The 21,452-nt window shown below is 34.8% G+C and overlaps 1 protein-coding gene across 5 annotated transcripts in view; it reads right to left on the bottom strand.

The window, feature by feature from the left end:
• ACAP2 (ArfGAP with coiled-coil, ankyrin repeat and PH domains 2) overlaps window positions 1-21,452 on the bottom strand; it is a 139,601-nt gene that overhangs the window by 83,565 nt on the left and 34,584 nt on the right. For 4 of the 5 annotated variants that reach the window (XM_053918505.1, XM_053918507.1, XM_053918506.1 and 1 more), the window contains exons 3-4: window positions 13,202-13,321; window positions 12,393-12,446 (exon numbers count right to left, since the gene is read on the bottom strand). The exons of the other annotated variant lie outside the window; for it this stretch is intronic. In XM_053918505.1, the coding sequence (XP_053774480.1) occupies window positions 12,393-12,446; window positions 13,202-13,321 (174 nt within the window). The remainder of the gene's footprint in view (window positions 1-12,392; window positions 12,447-13,201; window positions 13,322-21,452) is intronic. 5 annotated transcript variants of the gene reach the window in all.

Here is a 21,452-nt window from a genome sequence, read left to right as displayed (position 1 = left end):
AGATACTAAAAAGAAAAACCAGGGGAGCTAGGGAATTTTATGCCTGTAAATTCAACAGATGAGATGAGTAAGTTCTTTGAAAGACAAAAATTACTAAAGCCCACTCAAGGAAAACAACCAATAACCTAAACAGAATTAAAGAAGTAGAATCTATAGTTTAAAACCACTTATATCTTTATAATCTTAAAACTACACTTACCTAGCAATCTCACTCCTAAGTTATTGCCCAAGAGAAATGAAAATTTAGGTTTACAACAAAACCTCTATGTCCATGTTTATAGCAGTTTCATTCCTAATTGCCAAAAACTGGAAACAACCCAAATGTCTCTGGAGAAACAAATTCTGCTACATCAATACAATGAAATACTACTCAGCAACAAAAAGGCACAATTATTAATACATTAAAAACATATGAATGTCAATGCATTTTGCTAAGTAAAATAAATCATATTCAAAAGGCTACAAGCTGTATGATTCCACTTACATGACATTTAGGAAAAGACAAAACTATAGGGACTGAAAACAAATTAGCAATTTCCAGAGGCAGGGGGTGAGAGGAAGGGCTGACAAATGATAGGGTATCTATCATGAGGGTATTTTTAGTTAATGGAAACACATCTTGACTGTGAGTGCAGACCCAATTATATGCATTTGTCAAAGCTCATAAAGCTGTATTCCACAAGGGATCAATTTTGTTATACTTAAATTTTAATATAATATTAAGCTATGGTGAACAGGGTACACATGAACCAACAGATTTTTAAAAGAATGTGAGAAACAAACAGCAGACTACTGAGGTTGACTGAAAGGACATACAGAAACATAAAACCAACCAAGAAAATACCAATAACAACATTTATGAAAATTAACCATATAATGGCGGATAAAGTAAGAGTATGTCATCAACAGAACATGTTCTCTAACCTCAATGAAATTAAATTATACTACTGATACACAAGTATATAGAGATGAATCTCAAAATGTGTATGCCAAATGAAAAATCTCTCTCACACACACAAATACTATTATTCCATTTATATGGGATTATAAAACAAGCAAAACTAGTTACAGAAAAATCCCAGAACAGTACTTGCCTTGGAAGTATGAGTTGGAACTGTCTGAGAAGAGGTATGAGAAAACTTTCTGGGTAATGGAATGATCTTAATCTTAAAAGAGATTTGGGTTACACAAACACATGCATTTATCAAAATTCATTATTGGTACACATATGATATGCATTTGACTACATTTAAATTTTACCTCAAAAACTAAAAAAACTAAAAATATTAAACTCACAAATGATGCATGAGAATGTATTGTATTTAGAAGTAAAATAGACCACTGCCTACAAATTATCTTAAAATATATCAGTAACAGGTAGATTGACGCATGGATAGAAGGGAGGATAGAGAGAAGGGTGGTAAAGCAAATGTATCTAGCAGGTGAGTATATGAATGTTTGTTGTAAAATTATTTCGACTCCTAGTAATAAATAATCAGAAAAAGTCACTCCCCCACAAAAACATTTTTTCAAACCCTTTTAAAAAAAGCTTTACAAAGATGTCCTCATCAGTGAATCCTTCCAGACATAAAGGAAGAAAAAAATACTAGTTCTGCTCAAACTCTTCTTCCCAAACTCTATTCTATCAGGAAATCTATTATGAGAAATTACTCATGAGGGACAACACCAGACAAAGACATTCTAAGAGAAGCTACAAAAAAATTCTTAAGAATACATAATAATGATATATAATGTCATATAAAAAGGAAAATAGGTCATGATCAATTAGGATGTATTCTAGGAAAGCAACATTGATTTAACATTAAAAAATCAGTCAATATAATTCACCAAGTTAACACACTAAAACAAATAAAAACTATATGATCATCTCAATACATGAAAAAAATCATTAGACAAAACCCCAATATCCATGCCTAATAAAAATTCTTAGAAATCTGGGAATAAAAGGGTCCTTCCTCACCCAATAAAGGGCACATATGAAAAACCTACAGCTAACATCATATTTAGTGATGAAAGGCTACTTTTCCACTATAATCAAAAACAAGTCAAAGATGCATGTTCTCATCATTTCTACACAATAATGTATTGGAAATCCCAGCAATGTAATCAAGAAAGAAAAATTAAAAAAGCAGACATATTAGAAAGGGAGAATATAAAACTGTTTTCATTCATGGTGTATATGATTGTCTATATAGATATTATAAAATCTACAGAAAAATCTACTAGTAAGGTTGCTTTTGCAAACAAAGTCATATACAAAAATTAGGGTATTGCTATATACCATCAATGGCCAATTAGAAATTGTGAAGTTCTAGAAAGAATACTATTTACACTAGCATCAAAAAATAGAAAATGCTTAAGAATAAATTTGACTAAAGATATGCAAAACTCGTACTGGAAAAAATTAAATAAATGGAGAGACATACGTTGTTTATAGATTAGAAAATTTAATATTAGTAAAATGTCAATTCTAACCAAATTCATTTTTGATTTGATATAATCCTACTTCAAATCTCAGTAAAGCTTTGTGTAGAATTTTAAAACCCGATTCTGAAGTTTATATAAAAATGGAAAGGACCTAGAATAGCCAAATCAAAAAAGGAAAAAAAAGGGAAAAAGTTGGAATACCCACACTACCTGATTTCAAGACTTATCATGAAAGCTACAGTAATCAAGGCAGTTGTGGTATTAAAATAAAGATAGGCAAAGAGATCAATGAAACAGAAGAATCCAGAAATGACAGAGTCTATTTTTTTAAACAAAGGGTGCCAATAGAGAAAATATTTTAAAAATATATTCTATTGTTAGTACAGTTGTCCCATGTTCCCCCCCCCATTTATCCCCCTCAGCACTGCACCCCTCTCCCACCCGCATTCCCCCCCTAGTTCAAGTCCATGGGTTGTATATGTAAGTTCTTTGGCTTCTACATTTCTTACACTACTCTTAACCTCCCCTTGTCTATTTTGTTCCTACCATTTATACTACTTATTCCATGTACCTTTCCCGCCCCATTATCACCCCTCCCCCTCCCTGCTGTTAACCATCCTCCATGTGATCTCCATTTCTGTGATTCTGTTCCTGTTCTAGTTGTTTGCTTAGCTTTTGTTTTTGATTTTTTAGGTTCAGTTGTTGATAGTTGTAAGTTTGTTTTCATTTTACTGTTCATAGTGTTGACCTTATTCTTTTCCTTAAGTCCCTTTAACATTTCATATAATAAGGGCTTGGTGATGATGAACTCCTTTAACTTGACCTTATCTGGGAAACACATTATCTGCCCTTCCATTCTAAATGATAACTTTGCTGGACAGAGTCATCTTGGATGTAGTTCCTTGCCTTTCATGACTTGGAATACTTCTTTCCAGCCTCTTCTTGCCTGTAAGGTTTCTTTTGAGAAGTCAGCTGACAGTCTTATGGGAACTCCTTTGTAGGTAACTGTCTCCTTTTCGCTTGCTGTTTCTAAGATGCTCACCTCCTGTTTAATCTTGGGTAATGTAATTATAATGTGCCTTGGTGTGCTTCCTTGGGTCCAACTTCTTTTCGGACTCTCTGAGCTTCCCAGTCTTCCTGAAAGGCTATTTCCTTTGCAAGATTAGGAAGGTTCTGCTTCATTACTTTTTCAACTAAGTTTTCAATATCTTGCTCTTCCTCTTCTCCTTCTGGCACCCCTAGGATTCAGATGTTGGAACGTTTAAAGTTATCCCAGAGGTTCCTAAGCACTCTCCTCATTTTTTTGAATTCTTGTTTCTTCATTCTGTTCTGGTTGAATGTTTATTTCTTCCCTCTACTCCAAACCATTGAACTGAGTCCCAGTTTCCTTCCTTTCATTGTTGGCTCCCTGTACATTTTCCTTTATTTCATTTTTTATAACCTTCACTCTTTCCTCCATTTTGCAACCATGCTCAACCATTTCTGTGAGCATCCTGACTACCAGTGTTTTGAACTCTGCATCTGATAGATTGACTATCTCTTCATCACTTACTTGTGTTTTTTTTTTTTTTTTTGGAGCTGTGATCTGTTCTTTCATTTGGGCCATTTTTTTGTTTTTTGTCTTGGCACACTTGTTGCATAGTAGAGGGTGGAGCCTTAGGTATTTGCCACGGTGGGGCAACCCGCATTGCTGCATTGTGAAACCGTACATGGGGGAGCGATCAGAGAGGGAACAATGCTGCTTTCTTGGCTCGGCCAGCTTCCAGTCACTTCCTCCACTGTGCACAAGCAAATCAGGCCCTTTAGGTGCTGATTGCCAAGTGGGCGGGTTTGTGTTCGTTCTAGGACCCTGTGGTTCTCTCCAACAAACTCTCCTGTGAGGCTGGGAGTTTTCTCCTGCTGCCTCAACCCCCACAAGTTTTTTCAGTCAGAGGTTTTGAGGCTTTGTTTCCCTATGCTGGAACTCTGGATTGTGTCATCTGTCTTGCTCCCCAGTTGCTCCTCCCGATTTATCCGCACGCAAATAGTGGACGGAGTGGGACCATCCACTCCGCCATACACCACCTTGCCTGCCCTGTTCCTCCAGCTCCTGCCTTGCCTTGCTGCATGTCCTCCCCACCCCAGCTGCCTGTGTTTGCCCTTCCTACCGACCCTGGATGAATGTGTCCTTAACTCCTTGGTTTTTGGACTTGCATAAACTTCAGTTTTCTGGCAGTTCTGGTTGGTTTTTGTTTTAAAATTCATGGTTGTCCTTCTTTTGGTTGTGTGAGAAGACACAGTGTATCTAACTACACCTCCATCTTGGCTGGAAGTCCAAAAAGATAATTTTTTTTAAACAAATGGTGCTTTAACAAACACGTGAAGAGGTATATGCAAAAGAAAAGAATCTTGACCATTACCATTAAACATACACAAATATTAACTTGGAACGTATCACAGATCTAAATTAAACATAAAATAAAATCTTCGTGAACTTGCTTTGGTAAATATTTCTTAATTGAACACAAAAAGAAAACGATAAGCTAAAAATAAAAACTTGCCCCTCAAAAGATAGTGCTATAAAAATGAAACAGACAAGCCAAAGCCTGGGAAAAAATATCTGCAAAATGTTTATCTGACAAAAGACATATATGGGACACAGAAAGGACACTTACAACTAAATAATAATGAGACAACTCATTTTTATAATGAGCAAAAGATCTGACATTTCATCAGGGAAGGTACACAGACGGCAAATGAACACATGAAAAGATGCTTAGCATCATTAATTATTAAGAAAATGCAAATTTAAACCATAATAAATTTTAAAAGAGTGACCATAACAAGTATTGACAATCACATAAAGCAACTAGAACACTCATGCATTGCTGGTGTAAAATGATGCAATCAACTGAGGAAAAAAATCCAAAATTTTAGAGGTTTTCTTTAATTTTTTAAAGAAATGAAATATTTTTAGGAATTTAATACATAAAAGAATATTAACATTATTATAAACAATTATAAATAAATACAGCAAAGTAAGAAATTCTTGCTTCCTTAATTTCTTAGCAGTGTTTTGCAGTCTTTGTTATAGAAGTAGTTTTGTAAAAAGTTACACATAATCCTACCTTACAAACTAGCCATTCTACTCTTAGCTACTTACACAAAACAAATAAAAGCAACTCTATGCGTATATATTTTTACGTATATATTGTTTACGTATATATTTTATAAGCAGCTTTATTAGTAATAGCCAAAACTTGGAAACCACTGAAACATTCATTGTGGTTGCTTTAAAAGATGTCCACAAATTCTCTGACACTCCTCTTTTCAAAAGTGGAGCCTAATTCTTCACACCCTTGAGAGTGGGCTCATTGTAATGACTTAACTTCTAATGAATATTATTATGGAGGGAACAACAATGAGTGACTTTTATGACTAGGTCATGAAAAGTATTGCAGCTCTCTCCTTACTCTTGCTCTTGCATTACTTATTTTGGGAATAACCAGCTTCCATAAAGTAAGGACACTTGAAAAGCCCTATGAAGAGGCCCCTTGGTGCCTGGCTGGTAGGGTCAGTAGATTGAGCGCTGACCTACAAACCAAAAGGTCCATGGTTTGATTCTCAGTTGGGACACATGCCTGGATCGAAGGCCAGGTCCCTAGTTAGGGGCCTGTGACAGGCAACCAAGTGATGTATCCCGCACATCTATGTTTCTCTCCCTCTCTTCTACCTTCTCTCTCTAAAAATAAATAAATCTTAAAAAAACAAAACCAAACAAACAAAAAAACGAAACCCAGACCCGGATCCAAACAGAAAGTGTTTGAGCCCAGTCTTGGAATTATATCCTCCAACCCCACCAAGTGACTAGCCCCAGCCAACCACTTCATAAGCAATTTCATGAAAGACTCTGAGCCTGTTCAAAAATTCCTGTCTAAGAAATTGTAAGCTAATACATATTTTTTGTTAATAGCAACAGATAAGTTAATACATCCATCAACACGTGACTAAACTGTAATATATGCATATAATGCAGTACTACCAAGCAATAAAAAAGTGAACTATTGATACATAAATAAGTGAGTCTAAAAATAATTACATTGCAAGAAATTAGACAAAAAAAGATTCCATTTATGTATTAGTCTTAAAAATGCAAAGTAATCAATAATGACAGAAAGCAATGATAACAAAATGATACAACTTTTCCCCTGACATTACCACTTGAACCATCCAAAACTATTTTAGTCAATAATTAGTCATCACTTCTTTGATTTCCACCCATTGTCAAATATTTCATCTTTCTTTTGCTCTTATTTTTCATAATTTTCACTCCTATTAATTTTTTATTTTCCACAATTTCCCTACTTAACTAGGTATGTATGGGTGTTTCCGTAACATTATGATCATTTGTTATAAGCTATTCCTGTTAGAATGTAATGGATTTAGTTATTTTTTTGGCTGTTACTTCTTGGTACTTATTTATTGTTGGCTTTGGGTGTTGCTTAGACAAATTCTGACCCTGATAAAATTTCATTATGTTTTATTTTTAATTATTTAAAAAATTTATTTGTGAAGATGAAATTAAATGCACACAATCAAATCATTTTACACAGGATTGTAGGCCTTTGCAGATTAAAAAACATTTTGAAATTTTGATTTTGTGATCATACAAGATAGTAGTATTTATTGAATTGACTAAAATAAATTCATTTTCCCCATTTTATTTACTAAAAATGCTTAATTTATCATCTTTCAATAAAATTTATTTTAAAATACTTTAAGAATGCAGAAAATTAAAAATAATCAATTTTTAAATCTTAAGATATATACTATTTCACTTCATATTTAAACAGATTTGCCTCTTATTACAGTTATTTTCCCACCATAATGGTCAACTTTTTCATTAAGTAGTAATAGAAAGTCATTACATTCAGAAGACAAACCCAACAGTCAAAAATTCTCTTCTTCAACCTAAATATGTTTATATATCCAAGAGTTATTAAATAAAGCAATGGTATAAGCAAATCATACAGGACTTCAATACAAAAAATCCACTGCAGCCCTGACTGGTGTGGCGTGGTTCTGCAAAGCAAAAGGTCGCTGGTTCCATTCTTGTTTAGGGGACAGGCCTGGGTTGCAGGTTCAGTCTCCAGTCAGGGTGTGTATGAGAGGCAACTGATCAATGTTTCTCTCTCACATCAATGTTTCTCTCCCTCTCTTTCTCCCTCCCTTCCCCTCTCCCTAAAAATAAATTAAATCTTTTAAAAATCCATTGTATACAAAAAAAGATTTGTACTCTAAACTTCTGCAAAATAAGAAAGTTATTTTATGAGATATCATGTTAAGAAGCCAGTTACAAGGTTACCTAATTTAGAGCCACAGTGCCTCATACAATTGCAAAATTGCCCAATATACCAGTCTGCAAGGAAAATGTCACAACTTTGTAATTTTTCAAAGAAGGCAAATATAAAAGGTACCACATTCAAGTAAAACAATTAACAGATGCATTAGGTGGTATGGCAGATAAACACAGTAATAATCACTAACCCAGAAGACAACTGTATCAATGTTTCCAATGCTGAGTGATAATTCTACATGTCAAGTTAAAAGCAACACTTAAAATTTCTGAATAGAAGATTATCTCAGAAGAGTGTTGATTGTTTTGCAAAGTACTAATACAAACTCCTAGGGATGAAATACTCAAAAAGCTATAAGGAGACTTTAAAACAAACAAAAAGATACTATGAAAACATTGTTATTTTGCATATCGATAGTGCAGCCCCAATGACAGCAAGATGTAAATTTACATTAAGAATTCATTTGGAAAACTCTGAAGATTTAGTAATACATTATTTCACAAAGGATCTTCCATATGTAAAAGATTATGCAGAAATGAATTCCAAATGTTTTCAAAATGATGCATGAATCTAAAAAAGAATACATTTGACTTCATCTATTTTCAGTTTTTAGTGTAGAAATGATATGAGAATATCACCCTGTTTCATACAAAAGTGTGCAAGCTGTCCAAAGGAAGAAATTTTGTTTAAGTTTATAAGTTAAAAGTAGAATTCAAAAGTTTAGAAGGAGCAAGTCCCAACATAAAAATTTGTTTAATGCCAGTTATTGACTTTAAAAGATGGCTTACATAACTGGTATTCTTATTTATGGGATTATTATAATCAATATGTAGTATCTTCCCTAACACGGTATTTTAACATAATTCTATAAAAAAAGATTTTCTTTATTAAACATTAACTAATGTTTAATAAATATTTTAACATAATTCCATAAAAAATGTAAACATTTTTCACCAACACCCAGATAGGACCTGACAGACTCATGTCCCCTGCGGTTTCCTCCAGTGTCCCATACAAATATGCCATTAGTTTCTTTCTATACCATGAGAGGACAGCAGCTGGGAAACACAACTACTGTAGTCTCACCACCTACAACCATCTGCTGAGTGAATGAGAGAATGGCTATAATATAGAAAATCACACTTACAAAAAAACAAGACAGAAAGGGTCACAGAGTTTCATTGAATTTATGTAGCAATTGTTTAAGCTTCACTCAGCAAAAATAATAAATAAATATTCCAAGTTCTGTGTATCAACAGCATATTCCAAAAGAGCCATCAGTGAGGTTACAGAAATTATGTTCCAGGAAAATAAGTCAATACTTAAATCAACTCTAGTACTTAGCAGAATGTGGCATACAGGACCTGCTCTGGAAAAGGTATGAGTTGGCATCTTACAAAGATATGTGAGTAAAAGAATAATCCTAGGAACTTCATATTCTATAAGGAATAAGGAACAGTATTATCCATTTTTACAGAGGAAATAAATCACAAAAGAATACAAATAATTTATTTTTAAAATGAGTAATGAAATCCCAATCTATGTTTAATCTTATTTGGCTAATAATCCAAACTGTTCTTTTAAAAAAATCTTTATTATATTTTTTTCAATTACCATTTAGTCTCCTTATATCTCCCTCCCCCTAGCAATCACCACGTTGTTGTCCATGTCCATGAGTCCTTTTTCCTTAATCCCCCCAGACCCTAACTCCTCACCCCTACTAGCTGTCATCTGTTCTCCATCTGTGAGTCTCTCTTCTATTTCAAACATCTATTTAACTCCACGAAGTTATTTATAAGTGACATCTCTAGGAAATCTAACCTGCTATCCTGACACAAACTGATACACCAAAACCTAAGTGTTATGAAATCTGCTACAGAATATAAAAAATATTCCAATATTGATTACCTTTTAGAAAGCAGTTTGTCTTATCCTATAAAGCCTTCTTTCTAATGTAATACTATGTAATTAAAATTTCATTGTGGAGGATGCTACTAAAATAAAGCATTTTATATAACTAGGTTTTTCCCACATTTTAATAAATGGCTCTGAGATATTACTTATTTTATAATAATACTTTATAATTATGGAACTTCTATAATTAAATGCTATTTAGTGAAATCCCTTCATTTTACAGTGGAAAAATGTAAAGCTTAGAAAAATTAAATGACTTCCTTAGGATGAGAATTATGCAAGTACTGAAGATATAACAATAAATAAGATATGTATCACCCCACAAATATAAGAATTCTGATTCAAGTACATACAAGTTATTCCTCCTGGAAAAAATTAAAAATATTTGTTAACAAGAACAAAAAAGACCAGGTAAAGCAGAAAATGAATCAAGGCCTAACAATTTCATACTTATATCTATTAAAAGAAAAAGTCTGACATTGAAGTTAAGAACAATCTAACAATAGCCAGGGGGGAGTGGGGAGGGGACAGTGGGGAGAGGTGTTTACAGGAACTACTGTAAAGGACACATGGACAAAATCAAGGGGGAGGGTGGAGGTGGGGGAGGGAGGTGGGCTCGGCTGGGGTGGGGTGGAGGGATGGGGAGAAAAGGCATACAACTGTAATTGAATAACAATAAAAATTTTTAAAAAAAGAAAAAGTCTGAGATGTTGTAAAAAAGAATATGGCAATAAGATTGAAAAGGTATTCTTATATAAAACAAAAATATGACTGGCTGACTTAAAGAAAATATCAGAAACAGGACATAATATGTTACAAAGGATAACATATTATGGAAAAAACACTTAACCTATTATGCTAATTTAAAATCCATAACGTTAACAAAAAAACAATTCTCACTATATTTTTTTAAGAAGTTGGAATCCAAAAGACTGCTTGATTTCAAGAGAAATCAAATATACCATACCCTGGCATCTAAGTTCATTGGAAGGCAAAAAGAGAACAAGTAAGAAATCATTAAAAACAAAATATTAGGGTTAAAGCCACAAAACTCTTAGAACAAAACAAAGAGATGAAGCATGATTTGAGATTTAGCAACAGATTCCAAAATTAGGAGCAACAAAGAAAAAAATTAGATAAACTAAACTTCATGAAAATTAAAAGTTTTGTGCATCAAAGGACATCATCAAAAAGTAAAAAGGCAACCAACAGAACGGGAGAAAATATTTACATGTCATAACACATAAATATTACATATCTGATTAAGGTTGATTACAGAATATATAAAGAATTCAATTAAAAAATTTTAATGGAAAAGGACTTCAGTGAACAATAGCAACAATGGTGGAAGAACATATACAAATTGTCAATAAGTACATGAAAAAAATGCTCAACTGTACTAGTCTTTAGGGAAATGAAACCCTTAAAACCTTTGAAACCTCTGAAACCTCAAAGAGATTCCACTTCGCAACTACTAGAATGGCTATAATCAGCAAAATAGAAAAATAAGTGTTGACAAGGATGTGGAAAATTGGAACAATCACACCCAATCTTTGTTGGGTGGAATGTGTAATGGTGCAGCATCTGTGGAAAACATTTTGACAGTAACTCAAAAAGATAAATATAGAATTTCTATACGATGCACAATTCTACACCTAGATATATAACCAAACGAACTTAAAGCAGGAACTGAAGCAGATCCTTGTACATGCTAATTTTGGTACAGCTACAATTTAAATATTATCAGATAACTTCAGCCTTCATATATTGACCAAAAGTAATAAAAATATAAGAAGAAAAATCAAATTAACTAAGAACCAAAAATTAAAAGATTTTATAAGGAATGTATTTTTGTTATAGATTGCTGCTAATAAATTTTGAAACACTGATTATAACAGCCATATATGTTACACATTTTTTAAAAAATTAGGAAGTGTATAGCTTATCAGCTACCATTTTTTCAGTAAACTTTTATAAAATTTATAAAGGATTTCCTGACATTCCAAAAGTAATACATATCCCTCATTCTTGAAGGGAAAATGTCCTCAAATATTAAAAATACATATAGATATGTCAAATGACTACAGCAGTTTTTAATATTGGCAATAATCAAAGGGGATATACTTGTAAGTATTTTATACTTGTAAGTATTTATTTATTATTTTTAGACAGAGGGGAAGGGAGGGAGAGAAAGAGAGAAAGATCAATGTATGGTTGCCTCTCACAGGCCCCCTACAGGGGTCCTGGCCTGCAACACAGGCACGTGCCCTGACTGAGAATTGAACCCACCACCCTTTGGTTAGCAGGTTGGTGCTCTATCCACTGAGCCCCACCAGCCATGGCTATTTGCAAGTATCTTAAAAGAAATAGGAAGCACTAAATTCAGAATGACTTTTACTTGTTTATTCTTGAAATAACTGCTTAAAAAGTTACAAAGGTACAACTTAAAAGGAAAACAACTTATGGGTGTGTACTTCATTGATGTAAGTTCAGTATTTAGAATGGGAAGTAAAATGCATCCTCTCTCTCCCTCTCTTTCTCTCTTTCACACATACACACATTTTAGATACAGCCACCTAAAAAGCTGTTGACAAATTCAAAGTCATTGAATTCCAACTTAAGTAATTTTATAAAATACAGCCACTAAAAAAAAAAGTACTAAAATAACATGGTCACAGTAATATTGACACTTACTGTATGAAAATTTATCATTTCTTGAAGGCTGTCAGAAAACTTGGTCAAACTTGTCTATGAGAAAGAAACCAAAAGAAAAAACCAAGTCATTTAAGAGCCACTGAAACAGGCCACAAAAATGTTACTTCACCATTTCTGACAGAAAGATCAAGTACACTGTAAACAATATTTGCTTCTAAGGACAATCTCATGACCTCATGGCATGCTCTGCAGAGGTCATGTCTCCATAGTAACATAAAACCCTAGAATAGTCAATGAATTAGTACTACCCTACCAATAGTATTATGCTAACCAACAGGAATGACGTGTATAAACCTACAAATTAGATTGAATCTATCAAGACTATGCCCACATAGGCATCTGTGGATCAAATAATCATCAAACTATGACTCATGAAAGCAATGTCATAATATCACATAGTATAGCAAGGGGTCTAGGCTAACCTAGCATAGCTAGCTGACCAAAACTTTCTTATGCAGCTCCCCCATACATACAGTTAGATACTATTCTTAGATTAATGCTCTGCTTTCTCCATAAGCAGCTACTAGTAAGCAAGATCCTGCTCTTCCCGCTCAAACCTTCTTGTACATGCTTCAGCTCACTGAGCAGTAAGTAAACTTATATTCACAATGTAAATCAACCATCAACTAGTAACTATCAGAGAAAACAGAATTATATAAGATAGTGCTAATGAGTGATAGCCTTTCTACTTCAAATTTTATGGACCACTATAACTCTAAGGCAAATGGATGTATAATTGATCGATGTCTTGTTGCATTTATCATATTAACTAATTTTAAAATACTAACCTCAACTACAGCATCATTACTAGAATATTGTGCCAGATCTCGAATCCCATTCATGAACTGTTTATTTGCAACACAAAAGGCTTTTCCAGTATCAATCATCATAATACAAAGCTTCACAAGCTGAAAAAGAAAAGCATTACATCAGGTTGAAAATAATTTTACAAATTACTTAGTTGAACAAGCAATTCATAGGAGAGTTATACCAAAAACTTGACTTTTCAGGACCCAGAGATTGTCTGATACCAACAAAAAATCATTTTATCAAGTCAAATTAAATCCCATAAATTAACTAAAGCACCTCTTCAAAGAAAGAAAAGGGAACTTCAGGCAGAGCAAGCAGTATAATAAAAGTTAATCAAAATTTTTTAAAAAGTGGTATGCTAGAAGAAAGGGGAGTAAACTGGTATGCCAGGTTAGAACTGCTGGTCATTTCAGTATCAGTCTATAAAATCAGATATCTTAATTGATTAATCAACCATATTTCTCCAATGCCTACTGTTCTGGGCATTGTACAAGAATTAGGACTGAACTTTTCTCTTCTTTTCTTCCTTTCTCCTTCCTTCCTTCCTTCCTTCCTTCCTTCCTTCCTTCCTTCCTTCCTTCCTTCATCCCTCCCTCCCCCCACCTCCTTTCCTTCCTCCCTTCCATCCTCCCATTCTCCCATTAAGATACAGAACATTTTCTTTAAACAAAATGTTGGGTGAATGACAACTGTAAAATAGATAAAAGTGGAGCCACAGGTGAAAGAGGGACAGTACTGAGAAAGTGGGAAGAAGGGGGGCACCAAGAAGGGAATAAAGAGCCTAGAAAAACTTTAGAAAAGATCTAAAGGATCTCAGGAGTATCATTTAAAACTGTTGCCCTAAGGCCTTGAAGAAATTGAAAATATAATTTCTGCTCTCGGAGCTCTAATTCTAACCAGTAGACTAGATAAATTCTGTATAGCACGAGCACAAATGCTAAACATGACAAAACCATGCATGAGGGAACAAAGGAAGGACATCTAAGACTATGAGGATCAGGAAGGATTCCTAGAAAAGGTAACACTTGAAAAAAGTCCTGAAGAACAACAGAAATTAGCCAATCAGACATGGGTAATGGAAAGATACTACTTTATGAAGAGCATGTGCTAAGGACTAGAAGTTTAAGAGGTGGAGCAAAAAAGAAGTACCTTAGTGCAGCATGAAAATGTATACAAGAGCCAGATCAGAAAAAGCCTTGTGTGCAATGCTAAGACATTCACATTTTATATGAAAGGAAATAGGAAACAATTAAAAATATTAATTGGGAGAGTTGCCTAGAGTTCCATTTTAGAAGGTTGACACAAAAGGAGAAAAACTAAAGATAGGGAAATAGAATAAAGACAAGGATATTAGACCACAAACCATGAGAGCCTGAATTAAGGCGGTATGCAGGGAGACAAATGGGGAAACAAATTCCAGAATTACAGCTGAGTACCACATACAGTTATGCAGACTATGTCCTACAAAGGAAAAAAGTAGGGACTGAAATCCAGCCTGAACTCTGCTTGCTGAGGTCTACATCTGCTACGAAATGCAATTTTGCACTGGCCAGCAGAGACTGTTTTCAGTGTTGGGCCTGTGAGGTGGGCCTGAGCTAGATGGGCCTATGAATTAAGCCAAATGGAAAGTCTATCATACACCAGTGAAAACAGATGTTTGTAACTCAAATACAGGAGTGTGTTATAAATACAGATACAAGAGTCATCAGCAAATAAAGTGTCAGTGCTACAGGGCTATATCCTATGTAGAAAGCAGAGGGCAGAGTATGTAGAGTGAAGACCCCACAAAGAAGACTAAAGAAAAAGAGGAAAACATAACAAACAAACAAACAAACAAAAACAAGAGAATAATTTCACCGAAGTCAAGAAGGATAAAATATCAAAAGATGGATAAGTTGAAAATCCGTAAAAGTCAAATTTTAGGAAGAATGTAAAAATATCTATGGACCCCACTGGTGTGGCTCAGTGGAGTGAGTGCTGGCCTGCAGACCAGAAGGTTGTCAGTTCAATTCCCAGTCATAGCACATCCCTGGGTTGCGGGCCTGGTCCCCATTTGGGTTGTCATGCAAGAGGCAACCACACATTGATGTTTCTCTCCCTCTCTTTCCCCCTCCCTTCCTCCTGTCTAAAAATAAATAAGTAAAATCTTTAAAAAATAAAATAAATAAAAATATCTATGGAGTTTGGTGACAAAGAGTCACCAGCATCGCTGGAAGAACAGTTTTAAGAGATATAAGGGCTGTAGCCAGATTACAGTGAGTTATGAGATGTAGATGAAGAAAATATATGATACGTCAATGTTTCTCAATATATATTCTACAGAATACCCTGCAGGAACATTTTGTACTAAAATAAGGATTCTGTGCTCAAACAAGTCTGGAAAACTCAGTTTAAAAAGTTAAACATAGTTCTTCATTACCAAACTTTTCAGAGTTTTTGACATATTAATGTGTAGAGAGGAGCTATAATGTGCAGCATTTCTCAAAAACATTAGACATGGGAGTTTTCCTTACAGCAAGGGTGTCAAACTCATTTTCACCGGGGGCCACATCAGCCTAGCGGTTGCCTTCAAAGGGCTGACTGTAATTTTAGGACTGTGTAAATGTAACTACTCCTTAACAAGAGGCAAGGAGCTTGGCACTGCTGCTGGGTAGTAACAAGGTGGAGGGCCAGATTCGGCCCGCGGGCCTTGTGTTTGCTACCTGTGCCTTAGAGGAAGAATTCTCATAGGACCATTATTCTACAAAATGCACTATGAAAAATGCTGGCAGAGACTAGTCTTGTAAATAGTTTGCTAATTATAAAATAACAACAACAACAATAATGTCTTAAGAACCAGAAAAATTAATTCTAAAACATATACGGAGTAACCAAAATGCAAGGAGAAAAAAAAACTGGAAAACAGTAATGAGGTGGGGACATTAGCCCTATATGCTATTAAAATATACAGGTGAAGTACTTACAAGTTTGATAATGGACTTGAATCAAACTGATCAGTGGAATAAAGAAACAGATACAAATACTATGCAGTAGTTGATTAAAGTAACAGTACAGCTAATGGGGGGAAAGTTATCCAATAAATGATAGTGACACAAGTCAGCCATCTAAAGTGTGTGTGGGGGGGACTAAGTTGGATTCTAAACACCCAAATTAATTTCACATGAAATAAAGATTTAAACATAAAAAATTAAAACATAAAACTAAGAGAAAACAGGAGGTAATATTTTTTATAAGCTCAAAGAAAGAAAAGCCCTTCTGAGAAACATGCAGAACACAAAAAGCAAAGAAGAAATTGATCAATTCAACTACATCAAAAAAACCCTATTTCTACAAGGAAAAAAACCCCCAATAAACTTAGTCAAAAAACAAATGACAATAGGGGAAAAAAGTATTAGCAGCAAATCATAAGGGACTAATTTCCCTACTATAAGAAAGTATCTAGGCCTGGCTGGGTAGCTCAGCTGGTTAGAGTATCATTCCAATATGCCAAGGTTGCAGGTTTGATCCCTGGGCAGGGCACACACAAGAATCAACCAGTGAACGCATAAATAAGTGAAACAACAAATCAATGTTTCTGTTTCTCTCTCTCTCCCTCTACAAAATCAATTTATATTACAAAAACACTGTAAAAGAAAGGGCCTACAAATAATTTTTGAAAAGCCAAACAGCCAGTAAAAAAAAAAAAAATGCCCAACACACATGTACAGATAAATTCCCAGAAAAGGGAATTCAAATACGTCTTATGGTCAAGAAAAGCAATTCAATCTCACTCATAATAAAAGAAATGAAAATTACTACCTTTTACAGAGTAGCGAAGATCAGAAAACGTCTGTTTCAGACAGTAGTTACGGAGAAACAGGCGCTGTCAGACATTGTTAGTGGGAGTGTAAATTAGTACAATTTCTATGGAAGGCAATTTAGCAAGGGCTATCAAAAATTTAAACATACACATACCCTTAAACCTAGTATTTCCTGTTAAAAATGTATCATACAGATGTACATAAGCCACATCATCCACACGTGAAGTCAATCACTGCTGCCACAGTAAAACACTGGTAGCAATCTAAGTGTCCCTCGGGAGGCAAATAGATAATGAATTATGATATATATTCATACAATGAAATGTAATTCAGCCACTAAAGGCAATGAGGCAGCTCTATAACTAATAACAAGGAACAACAGTCAAGATATTTTTAAAGCAAATTATAGAACAATGTTAGTATTTTTATTGGAGTGGAGAAAAATACAAATACTGTATTTTTGGACTATAAGACGCACCTAGGTTTTAGAGGGAAATAAGGGGAAAAAAACCCCAGCTCCACCGCCCCGCGCATTCCCCCAGCCAGGGAAGCTACCTTCGGACTGTAAGACGCACCCCCATTTTCCTCCCAAATTTGGGGGAGGGTGTCTTATAGTCCAAAAAATACAGTACGTATCATCTTTTATATGCTTAGAAAATGTCTGGAAGGACATACAAGAAACTAGTTCAATGTTCTCCTTTATGAAAGAGATTAAAAGATGACTAATTTTTCACTGAGTACACATAGATGGTAGTAAGTAGTTCAAAATAATTAAATTAAAAGCTTCCATAGAAAAACCAGGAAGAGCCCTGGGTAGTGTGGCTCAGATGGTCGAGTGCCGGCCTGTGAATTGAAGGGTCGTTAGTTCAATTCCCAGTCGGGGACACATGCCTGGGCTGCAGGCCATCTGAGACAAGTGATCAATATTTCTCTCACATAGATGTTTCTCTCCCTCTCTTTCTCCCTCCCTTCCTCTCTCTCTAAAAATAAGTAAATAAAATCTAAAAAAACCCCAAAAGCAGAGAGGTTGGTAGTATGACTTTATGGTTAAAAACACATAGATCAATGAAACAGAATAGAAGGCCCAGAAATAAACCCATGCTTACATATTCAATTAATCTATGGCAAAGGAAGCAATAATACACAATGGGGAAGAGTTAGCCTTCAACAAATGGCATTGGGAAAACTGGACAGATGAAGGAAGGAAGGAAGGAAGGAAGGAAGGAAGGAAGGAAGGAAGGAAGGAGACCACTTTCTTATACCACATACAAAAATAAACTCAAAAAGGATGGAAGACTTAAACGTAAGACCTGAAGCCATAAAACTCCTAAAAAAATAAAAAACATAGGCAGTAAACTCTTCGATATCAGTCTCAGCAATACATTTTTAGATATGCCTCCTTGGGCAAAGGCAACTAAAGCAAAAATAAACAAATGGGACTACATCAAACTAAAAAGCTTTTGCACAGTGAAGGAAACCATCAACATGACAAAAAGGCAACCTATTGAATGGGAGAAGATATTTGGCAATGATAAATCTGATAATGGGTTAATATCCACAACACGAAAAGAATTCATACAACTCAACATCAAAAAAACAATGCAATTAAAATGTGGGTAGAAGACCTGAACAGACATTTCTCCAAAGAAGACACACAGATGGCCAATACACAAATGAAAAGATGCTCAACACCACTAATCATCAAGGAAATATAAATCAAAACCATGAGATATCACCTCACACCTGTCAGAATGGCTATAACAAGTGATGACAAAGACATGAAGAAAAGGAAACCCTTGTGCACCATGAGTGGGACTGTAAATTACAACAGCCACTATGGAAAAAAATATTTAAAAATAGAACTACTGAATGACCTTGTAATTCAGATAAATAATTTTGAGTACTTATCTGAAAAATGAAAATAATAATTGTAAAAGATACATGCACCTCTGTGTTCATCACAGCATTGTTTATAATAGCTAAGACATGGAAGCAACCTAGGTGTCCATCAGTAGATGAATGGATAGACGTGATACATACATATACTGGAATATTACTCGGCCATAAAAAAAGAACGAAACTTTGCCAGCATGGATGAACCTAGAAAGTATTTTGTTAAGTGAAACAAGCCGGGAAGAGCAAGACAAATATGGTATGATTTCACTTACAAGTGGAATCTAGAAAACAAAACAAAACAGAAACAAACTCATAGATACTGAGAACAAACTGACAGCTGCCAAAGGGGAGTGGGGTGGGGAGTTGGGTAAAAATGAGGAAGGGGATTAAGAGGTACAAACTCCCAGTTATAAAATAAACCATGGGGAGATAATGTATAACATGGAGAATAGAGCCAATAATATCTTCACTATGTAGGGTGACAGACAGTTACTAGACTTACTGTGGTGATCACTTTGTAAGATACATAAATGTTGAGTCACTACGTTGTGCACCTGAAACTAATATAATATTGTATGTTGTATGCCAAATAAAATATTAATTAGTTAATTAACTAATTAATTCTGCAGGGTTCTGGACTCAGTCAGTTAGGTTCAAATCCCACTCACCGCCATACTTAACCATCAAAGTGATCCTAAGTGATCTGTACCTTAACAAGCCTCAGTTTCTTCTGTATTAACTCAGTAACAGTGGTATGGAACCAAATAAGGTTACTATAAAAGAACTGAGATAGTGCACATAAAGATCTTAGCAGAAACTACTACTGGCACATGGTAATAAAAACAAAGAATTGCACTACCTAGTCAGAGCTTTTGTTTTGTTTTGTTTTGTTTTTGATCAAGAGAAACTTGAACATCTTTATTCCTTAAAATAAAGAAATAGTAGAGAAGGGAAAAGGAGAGAGATGGCTATAGGAAAGCCCTGAGTCTGGAACAGCATAAGAAAAGGGATACTTTTACCACTTGAATGGGAGAAAAAACAGAAAAAGATAGGGACATATTTTGTTAAGTTTCTGTATCAGGGGTTAAGAAATAAGGGTGTTCCTACCAAAACGAAGGAAGAGTTAAGGTCAGCTACTAACACTAAAGAACAAAGTGGTAAGCCTTTGAGAAAACAGTGAAGTATTAAGAAATGCTAGAGGTAACAAGATAACCTGATTGAGTCTTGGAAAAATTCATTTGCATCAAGGATTCCAGGAATATGTAGCTTGGCTAATTGGTTTCAGCAAATAGTTGTATAACTTCTCCTGTAGGGCTTTTTACAGCCCAGATCTGGGGTTGTAACATGGGGGTCCAACCCACAGCCCTCGGGCCACATGCGGCCCAGGATGGCTATGAATGTGGCCCCACACAAAATCATAAATTTACTTAAAACCTTTTATTTTGCTCATTAGTTTTCATTAGTGTTTGTGTATTTAATGTGTGGCCCAAGACAACTCTTCTTCTTCCAGTGTGGCCCAGAGACGCCAAAAGATTGGACACCCCTGGAATATAGATGGTTGGACTAATATCGTGGGAATTCTATAGAGTAGGTGTTCAGTAAAGGAAATGAAGGTCTCCAGAAGAAAAATAATGTTGTAATAAAATTAAGAGTTAGCCTGCAAGGTTTCCTAACAGTATTATTCATAATAACCAGAAAGTAGAAACAAACCTAATTTCCATCAATCAATGATGGACAAACAAAATGTGGTATACTCATACAATGGATACAATGGCATGTCACTCAGCCATAAAAAAGAAATGTTGGAACACATCACAACATGGACAAACTGTAAAAACATTATGCTACATAACAGAAGTCAGTTATGAGGCCAAATATTCTATGATTCTCTTTATATGAAACGTCCAGAATAGGGAAATCTATAGGGACAGAAGGCACAGTAGTGACTGCCAGAAGATGTAGGGAGAGGGAAATTGGAAGTGACTGACTGCTAATAGGTACAGAGTTTCCCTTTGGGATGATGAAAATGTTCTAGAATTAGATAGTGATTCTAACTGCACAAATACTGTGAATATATTAAAAATGATTAAGCTGTGTGATTTAAAATGGTGAATTTTACATTAAGTAAAGTTTATCTCAATAAAAAATAATTACCAACGACAAAATACACTGAGAGGGAAGTGAATCTAAAAGGAGCCTGAAATATCAGAAGATTGAAAGACAAAAGGTCTCGGTAAGCTTGAAGAACAGAAGCAATAGACGTAAAGATTGGAACTACAAGGATTGGAGACTCAAGTCAGAAAGTAAGATATCAGCATTCCATATCTGAAAGATTAGAATTTTGAGTGGTGATGCATAGAAAAACTGGCTATGAAAATAGGCGTAAGTATTAGAATAGAGGTCACTTTACAGTAGTTGGACAGAAAATGAAATTATTGTGTAGGTGCAACATATACACTGCAATTAGTGGGGAGGAAACACTGATTTGGAGATACTTTGCCAGCTAGCAAAATCCTTATTAGATTACAGTTAT

Source organism: Desmodus rotundus, chromosome 2, assembly GCF_022682495.2.
Source record: "Desmodus rotundus isolate HL8 chromosome 2, HLdesRot8A.1, whole genome shotgun sequence".
Taxonomy (NCBI): domain Eukaryota; kingdom Metazoa; phylum Chordata; class Mammalia; order Chiroptera; family Phyllostomidae; genus Desmodus; species Desmodus rotundus.
Note: the sequence above shows the minus strand (reverse complement) of the source record. Positions and strands in the feature narration are given on the sequence as shown.